Source organism: Mus pahari, chromosome 12 (genome assembly GCF_900095145.1).
Source record: "Mus pahari chromosome 12, PAHARI_EIJ_v1.1, whole genome shotgun sequence".
NCBI lineage: Eukaryota > Metazoa > Chordata > Mammalia > Rodentia > Muridae > Mus > Mus pahari.
The window spans coordinates 17343527-17353151 of NC_034601.1; the positions used below are offsets into that span (position 1 = coordinate 17343527).

Consider the following 9625-nt stretch of genomic DNA (forward strand, 5'->3'; position numbering starts at 1 on the left):
CACACACACACACACACACACACACACACACACACACACACACACACACTCCCTGCCTCTGTTCTGTTTCCCAGACGCAAGGATTACAGGTGTACCACCACACTGGACCATGGCATGCTTTTCTGTTTCTTGCTCTTCTCTTTGGTACAGATGACAAGAGTGACAGAAGAATCCAATGCTCACCAGTGGCCATATGTGGGATCATGGAAGCCTGCCTCATAGTCTAGCATTCAACCTTTTGACTCTTCCACAAAGTTAATGCTAGAGAACCTTATAATCAAGATAACAAAAACAAAACAACAACACCACAAAATAACCTCTGATGTTTTAAGTGACCTTACTGTCATTTTGTGCTGGGTTGTTTTGGCAGACAGTGGTCTAATTGTGGAAAATGTTTAGTGTTTTCCTGCCATTACTTTGCAGCATGCCAGTACCACACTGGGAGAACTTTGCACTGTGCTGTGGTAGAATGTGTGGTTTTAGAGATCATTGTCTGGAGGCTGTCAAGATGGCTCACTGGAAAGGCACTTACCAACAATTCTGAAAACCTGGATTTGATCCCTGGAGTCCAGTTGACGTAAGGAGAGAGTGGATTCCTTCAAGCTGTCCTCTAACCTCCACTCACAGGCTATTCCAGACCACACACACACACACTTAAAAAGCTGTCTAAATTATTGACTTGCATTTTATTTGCAGGAAGGACCAGTGTACAGTTCCTAGCATCTACATGGGACTCAGAGCTGCCTCTCACTCACTGAAGGGATCTAGAACCATCTTTTGGTATCTGCAGGCACTGAGCACATGGCTCACAGACACACATAGAAGCAAAATACCCATCCACATAAAATAAATAAATAATTTCTTTTTTTTTTTTTTTTTTTTTTTTTTTTTGATAGGGTTTCTCTGTACAGCCCTGGCTGTCCTGGAACTTGCTCTGTAGACCAGGCTGGCCTTGAATTCATAGAAATCCACCTGCCTCTGCCTCCTGAGTGCTGGGATTAAAGGAGTGCATCATCAGTGCCCAGAAAATAAAATAGTTTTTAAGGAACCATTAAAGGAGTTATAACTTGGGATAAGAACAGAATTTCCAAACATTTCTGATACACTTTCTGCCAGTTTTCTCTGCTTATTCATGCAAAGCAACATACTCACTAATTATTATAAAGTCAGAATGATGATCAGCTCTGCAAAACACCAGTGACGCTCTGGATCAAGCAGGTGTTTAGCCAAACATTAGCTCCTTATATAGAATAAGCAGGAATGTTTATTTCATCAGGATACAAATGGACTTTTTTGTCTGTAATAAATGCTAAAATTATACATATATACCAAATAATTATTTTAAAACAATTTCCTTTATGATTTATTTTTAGTAAATATTTTATTTCTATATTAGTTTTATATAACTATACATCTGGAGGTGTTTGAAATATTCACAGGCTGACTCCCTGGGAGCCCACAGGCCACTCTGGTTAGAAAAACAGGTAGACTAACCCCGGCTCATCACCTTGTCCTCGGCAGCTCCAAATCCAATCATGCAGTCTCACCCCGGCTCTACAGCGGACCACCTGCTGCTGAGGGCTCCCCTTTCCCTCCCGCCCCCATCTCCAGGGGACTACACAGATCTTCCCCTCCTGACCTCCCTCCCCTCGGCTCCAGCAGGCATGTCCCAGGATTGCTTAGGCCAGGCCAGCCAGGGAAGCAGGGGGACTAACTGCAGATCTTCGCCTCTCCCTCCATTCCTACAAGTCCACTCCCTGCCACCCCATCTCATCTCCAGCTCTGCAGCAGAAACTGCTAACCAAGCAAATGAAAAACTGTATGATTAAAAATGTCAGGTCACTGAGGAAGGAAATTGGAGACATCAGAAGATGAGAAGATCTCCCATGCTTGGGATCTACAGATTCAGTGCAATCTTTATCAAAATTACAACACAATTCTTTGAAGCTCTTGATAGGACAATTTTCAGCTTCCTATAGAAACGCAAATGCGGGCTGGTGAGATGGCTCAGTGGGTAAGAGCACCCGACTGCTCTTCCAAAGGTGCAGAGTTCAAATCCCAGCAACCACATGGTGGCTCACAACCATCCTTAACATGATCTGACTCCCTCTTCTGGAGTGTCTGAAGACAGCTACAGTGTACTTACATATAATAAATAAATAAATCTTTAAAAAAAAAAAAAAAAGAAACACACACACACACACACACACACCAGGATCAGGATGAGAGCTAGACATGGTGGCGCACACCTTTAATCCTAGTACTTGGGAGGCAGTGGCAGGCAGATCTGAGTTCAAGGCCAGCCTGGTCTAGAGATTGAGTTCCAGGACAACCAGGGCTACACACAAAAAACATGTTACCTAAAATCCAAATATCTGATTAATAAAAGAACTACTGGAGGTATCACCGTCCCTAGTTTCAGGCTTTACTACAGAGCTATAGTAACAAAACAGCAGGGTGTTGGCATAAAATCAGACACACTGACCAAAGGAATCAAACTGAAGAACAGGACATAAGTACATACACCTATGAGTCCTGAATTTTGATAAAGAGGCCAGAAATACACAATGGAGAAAAAAAAGACAGTATCTTCAACAAATGGTGCTGGTCAAACCAGATATCTGCATGTAGAAGAATACAAATAAATCCATATGTACTAAGTTGCATAAAATCAAGTCCAAATGGATCAAAGACCTCAACATAAAACACTGAACCTGATATAAGATAAAGTGGAGAACAGCCTTGAACTCACTGACACATGTTGTGGATTAGGTCTAATGCTGCTTGTATTGTGTTAATTGGTCCCCAAAATTGCAGGAGAATCCTGACATCCTTATGTAAGATGCTGAGGGACCCTGCCTCCAGTTGGTTTTGATTGGTAAATAAAGTTACCAGCGGCCAATGGCTGAGCAGGGCAGACAGAGACAGGACTTTAAGATTACTGGAGGAAGGAGCAGGAAGAGAGATAGCTGCCACACTGGGAAAGGAGTAGAAGCCACGCCTGAGGTGTGCCTGACAGAGAACACAGCTGTCATGTAGCTGCTGGAGTACTCAGCCCGAGAGGGCTGCAGGCCTGGGCCCAGGGCGACCAAGATGGAATATAGGTTTTAGTAAATAATAATTCAGGAATATTGGAGGGGACAGTGTTAGCCACGTGGAAGTTTGGAAGTGGCCCAACCATTGAGCTGTTTAAGATATATTAAACTATAAAGGCTGTGTGTGTGTGTGTGTGTGTGTGTGTGTGTCTTCCATTCGGGAACCCAGAACACACCACCGGGGTCGATTTGAGTCGTGAATCTGGGTTCAGCTACAGGCACAGGAGAGGACTTTCTGAACAGAACGCTGTTAGCACAGGCACCAAGACCAACAGTTAATATATGTGATCTCATAAAACCCAGAAGCCTCAGCCCTGCAAAGGACGCTGTCTTATGGACAGAGCAGTCTACAGAACAGGAAAGGAGGTTTTACCAACTCCACATCCAGTAGAGGGCTAATATCCAAAATACATAAAGAATTCAAGAAATTACGTATCAATTTTAAAAATTGGGGTACAGATCTAAACAGAATTCTCGAAAGTGGCTGAGAAGCACTTAAAGAATGTTTAACATCCTTGGTTATTGGGAAAATGCAAACCAAAACTACTTTGAGATTTTTCCATCTTACACCTGTCCGAAGTGACAGCTCATGCTGGTGAGGGGGTGGAATTAGAACACTCACTCACTGCTTGTGGAAGCACAAACTGACACATCACTATGGACATCCGTGTGGGGGCTCCTGAGGAAGATGGAAGTCAGTCTACCTCAGGACCCAGCTACACCACTCTAAGGCATATACCCAAAGGACCCTTCGTTCTACCTCAAGGACACTTGGTCAACTGTGTGCACTGCTCCTCTCTACATACATGTCTCTCAACACAAGAATGGGTAAAGAAAATGTGGTACATTTTGCACAATGAAGTATTACTTGGCTGATAAAACAAAATAGCATCATGAAATTTGCAAGCAAATGGAACTAGAAAGAAATCATGCTGAGTAACAAAATTCCAGACCCAGAAAGACCACCGTGGCATGTATGCACTTATCCGTGGATACTGGTTGTTAAGTGATGATAACCAAGCTTCAATCCCTAGAGCCACCGATGATAGGTATAGAGTAAGGGACTAAAGCAACAGAGAGATCTCATTAGGAAAGGGAAATAAAGTAGATAGGTGTGGATGGAGCGAGCTGGAATGGGAGGATCAAGTGGAGAAGGGGAGGGGAGAGAGGGATGAAGGAGGAAATACAGGGAAAGACAGCTAAAATAAATTAAACATATCATCAAAACAAGGAAGAAAGAAGAAGAAGGGAAGGAAAAGAGAAGGAAGGAAGAAAGGAAGAAAAGGAAGGAAGGAAGGAAGGAAGGAAGGAAGGAAGGAAGGAAGGAAGGAAGGAAGGAAGGAAGAGAAAGAGGGAGGGAAGGAGGGAGGAAGGAAGGAAGGAAGGAAGGAAGGAAGAGAAGGAGGGAGGGAGGGAGGGAGGGAGGGAGGGAGGGATGCTCACAGGCAATGGCCAGTGAAGAGCAGGCTCAAGAAAGCCAGTGTAGGTCAGAACCGATTCATGTACAGAATTCACCGGTTTGTCCCTGACCCCAGTTTCATGTCTCTTTAGAAATAATTTCCTGGAGGAGTACAGTGATGACAGTGACTGTCCTGGGATGCTGGCACTCTGGCTTAGCCTTACTTCAGTCCTAACAACCTAGACGGTGGGCGCGACTGGCTGGCTCCACTTACCAAACTGGGCTGTGACACTCAGAAGGGAGAAGAAACTTGGCCAAGGTCACACAACTGTTATAGACAGAAGCTGTGTTACTCTCAGGCCCCTTTCAGCTCCATACCTCTATCAAGCACAATCCTAATTTTCCAGGAAGCACCCAGAAAGCTGAGACTCTATCCTCCCCAGAATGCCAGGGTCAGACAGCACACGCGACACAATTACCACTCACTGCAGTATGGCTTTGTCTCCGCTGTGTCGAAGAACGCCTTTGTCATCGGAGGATCTCTGTCCCATAAGAACTCTTTCCAGCTGTCGGCATAGTAGCCTACAAAACAAGCCAGAAACGCCAACCTGCATTGTATAGACATGAAAGCCACAGAGGAAGCGAAAACACTTTCTTACGTTTGCAACAACTCCCCCTGACTCCGTCCCAGTCCCCACCATGGTGACTAGAGGCTGAGAAGGGCCATGGAGAACGTCGTGTCCATGCTCGTCCCTCTTGCTGGCTGTCCCCATCCTAAGAACTGGGGTGCAGAATGACCCTACTGTAACTTCTACCCTTACTGTGTCCTTGGTAACTAGGCAGGGAACCAGAGCAGCACACACTGGTCATGTGGAGAGAGTCCAGCAATGCCTTCCTTCATTTTCAACATTAAGCCAGATTGAGACCCATCCTTAAAACATTAGTCTTCTTCTGAAAATAGGACCCAGAGTATTATGCATGCAAAGTGTGCACTGTTTATCCCACACAATGCACATGGCTCTCTCTCTCCCTCTCCCTCTCTCTCTACCCCCCTCTCTCCCTCCCTTCCTCTCTCCCTCCTGCTAGAAATCATGTCAGGGCCTGAAGCATGCAAGGCAAGCTATCTACTACTAATCTATATCCAGAGTCCTTCTGTTTTAAGTTTTATTTTGATACAAAGTCTTACTGAGCTCCTTAGGCTGGCCTTGAACCCACTGTGGAGTTTTTTTGTTCTTTAATATAGTTTTGGAGACAGGACCTGCTTCAATCTTGCTCTGCAAATGCCTGGGTTACAGGCCTGTCGGGGTCTAACTGGCCCCAGGGTTTTCTTGACGAATTAAAATGAAGCTAATTAAGTGCACAGGGCACAGGCTGGATGTGCAATCATGTCACTGAGCAGATGAATGTCTCCCACCAGGCCAATGCCTGAAGGAGACAAGACTTAACGCTGCCCAGTGAAGCCTCTTTCTTTCTCTCTTTTATTTTTTTTCCAATTTTTTATTAGATTTTTTTCTTCCTTTCCATTTCAAATGCTATCCTGAAAGTCCCCTATACCCTCCCCCCACCCTGCTCTCCTACTCACCCACTCCCAATTCTTGGCCCTGGAGTTCCCCTGTACTGGGGCATATAAAGTTTGCAAGACCAAGGGGCCTCTCTTCCCAATGATGGCCGACTAGGCCATCTTCTGCTACATATGCAGCTAGAGACACGAGCTCTGGGGGTACTGGTCAGTTCATATTGTTGTTCCACCTATAGGGTTGCAGATCCCTTCAGCTCCTTGGGTACTTTCTCTAGCTCAAGCCTCTTTCTGTATGTCAGGAAAATGTCTCTTCATCGCCCACCAATCTTGAAGTCCTGCCACCTATAATATTTCCTCTACTTCTATGGCAAACACCTCAGTGGTGTCTACAGTGCCCTGTGTGTGGATGCAGGAGCCAGAGTATAGAGAGGAAGCATTCATAGACACAAACTGTTGAAAGGGATCAGTCTGCAAGGCTCAGCCCTGGGCCTGGTCTCCTCCTCTTCCTCCTCCTCCTCCTCTTCCTCCTCCTCCTCCTCTTCCCTCTCCTCCTCCTCCTCCTCTTCCTCTTCCTCCTCTTCCTCTTCTTCTTCTCCTCCTCCTCCTTCTCTTCTTCCTCCTCCTCTTCCTTCAAGTAGAATCCCATGTAGATTGTTCTAACACTAGGTAGATAGTAACTGTAGCTTATTTTGGCTTGTGTGTGTGTGTGTGTGTGTGTGTATACACATGCGCGCTCGAGTGTGTGTGTGCTTGCTTGTGTGTGCCTGGTATTTTAATGTTTTTGAAAAAGAAGGTCTCTCTCTTTGGTCCAGACTAGCCACAGACACAATCATCCTTGCTAAGCTGTAATGCCCTATCCTAATACACTCTGTAATTCAAGATACAGTAGTTTCAGAGAACAGATTGGCTAAGGAAAAGTTGGCTATGATGTTTAGCATGTAGCACACACTTATAATACCTGCTACTCTGGAGATTGTGGTAAGTGTTCAAGGTCGGGGCTAGCCTGGGCTACAACATAAACTCAACCTAAGCTAAATAGCAAGACCTTATGTCAAATAATAACTAAATAAACCTGACTATCTAAAAACTTTAGTAAATACAATCTGAGACAAGTTTTCAGAGAGCAAAACACAACTCTGGGAACTGAAGACAAATTAACTGTACATTAGAGATGGGACCTTTGTGGGCTTACCTACTTGGGGACAGGACACAATTTGTCCAGCACCACAGCTGACACACTTGCCATTCCTATAATCCCGGTAGGAGTCGCAGGGATAGGCCGTGATGGAGCAGTTATTTTGCAGGGAGGCAAGGTACAGGTAGACGGACATCTGATGGTCACACTTGAAGTACTTTATACCTTGATTATAAAGGAACCAAGAGCAGTTACAGCGTTTACCAGAAAAGTACATTTCACGCTTTATACAGTCACCACCATGTTTGACCACAGCTCCTGAATGCCACGCACTGCACAGAATTCATTGCACAGAATTCCCTGCAAGCTTCCATGTACTCAACTCCACTTAATCCTATGAGAACCGCAGACGGATTCACTGTGGCCAGTGCACGGTACAGAGTAAATCATATAAAGGTGGAAAGTAAATCATATAAAGGTGGAAAGTAAATCATATAAAGGTGGCTGTCAGAACAAAGGCAATCCTGGGGGTGTGGGGCTGGAGAGGATGCTTCAGGGTGCTTGCTGCTCTTCCAGAACCCCAATTCAGTGTCAGCACACACGCTGGCAGCTCACAACTGCCTGTAACTCTAGCTCCAGGGAATCCAATGCTCTCTTTTGGCCTCCACAGACACTCATGCACAAATGCTCATTACAAACACGCTTACTTTAAAAAGAAGGGGGTGTGGAGAGCTGACAGTGCTCACTTAGCATGCACAAGACTCTAAATTCAATCCCCAGCACCACTAAAAGGGAAGGCTGCAGAGATGGCCCCGTACAAGCGTGAACACCAGGGTCTGGATCACCACCGCACATGTAAAAGCCAGCACCATGGGTCTGTGACCCTGGCCCTGGAGATGCAGAGACAAGTGGCTCCCAGGGGGTTGCAGTCTACCTTAGACAGGGAGTTCTGTGTTCAACAAGAGACTCTACCTCAAAAACCATGGAGAATGACCAAAGAAAGCATCCTCTGGCCTCTACACATGCACGCATGGGCACATGGACTGTGGGGAAATCACTCCCACCCATGCACATAGGATCCTATAGTACCATCCAATGTTTGAGCAACATTCAGGGCCACCCCCAAATACTGCTGACTTAGAGGAGGTTCGGGAGTTGGGACCACTCCTTGCCCTCAATACACCTGTGAATCTGAAGAACTTCAAAGCCCTGGTCTAATTGGTAAGGTTGCTTCACAAACTAAGTAACTACTGCGCCTACTACTCAGGTTGACAACTGTATTCATGGACAGTGTTAGTCAACGTCACTGAAAGGTGATTTTTCCATCAAAATCATCATCCAAAGAGCAACTCAGGGCTGGCAAGATGACTGAACAGGCAAAGACACTTGTCATCAAGTCTGATGGCTTGAATTCCAACACGGGCTCCCACATGATGGGAAGAGATAGTTGAGTTCTACAAGCTATTTTCTGATGTCTGGACCACATGCATACATTTTTTTAAAAAATGTAATAGAAATATAAATTAGTCATTATTAACTTTTTTTCCTTATCTATTATTTAGAGGGAGAGTGAAACAAAACTGGCCTTGGTCGTGAATTTGCCTTATCATTTGGGAAATTGTTAACAGAAATAAAATTTGAAAGGCCAATGTAAAGAGCCATCATGAACATATCCACTCTGATAAACCTATTCTGTTACCTAATCCCCCACCCCCATACAGATTCCTGGGTTGTTCAAGACAGGATCTCACTGTGTTATCCAAACTTGCCCCAACCCCATAGTCCTCCGGTCTCTGCCTTCCGAGAGTGAGAATCCCAGGAGTGTACCAACACATCTGGCCAGCTTGTGAGCTCCCCAAAAAATTGACCATTCATCATTAAATATCAACATTAGTTCTCATCAAGAACTACTTTCCTGGACTGGAGAGTTGTCTCAGTGGCTAACAGCACTTAACTGTTCTGGCTGCTCCTGCCAAGGACCTGAGTTTAGTTCCTAACACCCATGGCAGGCAACTCACAACTGCCTGCAGCTCCAGCTCTGAGGGACCTGACCCCCTCCTCTGGCCTCTGAGGGACACACACACACACACACACACACACACACAAATAAAACTTTAAGGGCTAGAGAGATGGCGCAGTGGTTAAGAGCACTGACTGCTCTTCCAGAGATCCTGAGGTCCTGAGTTCAATTCCCAGCAAACACATAGTGCTCCCATCTGCAATGGGATCTGATGCCCTCTTTTGGTGTGTCTAAAGACAGTTACAGTGTACTTATATACATAAAATAAATAAATAAATCTTTAAGCAATACATGCAGTTTAAAAAAAATAAAATACATTTTAATAATTTTTTAAAAATATTTTTCTCTCCTTTCTAGAATAACTGTAATTCCTTTGTAAATGAGTACTGGGCTTATTTTGTTCACTGTTGTAGACTCTAGAAGGCTGCCAGGCATGTGTGTCTACAAGAGTCTGGTA

General features: G+C 44.9%; 1 protein-coding gene across 1 annotated transcript in view; it reads right to left on the reverse strand.

Moving 5' to 3' along the window:
* Liph (lipase H) overlaps positions 1-9625 on the reverse strand; it is a 37949-nt gene that overhangs the window by 4780 nt on the left and 23544 nt on the right. The window contains exons 6-7 of the mRNA XM_021210007.2: positions 7206-7373; positions 4981-5076 (exon numbers count right to left, since the gene is read on the reverse strand). Coding sequence (XP_021065666.1) covers positions 4981-5076; positions 7206-7373 — 264 coding nt within the window. The remainder of the gene's footprint in view (positions 1-4980; positions 5077-7205; positions 7374-9625) is intronic.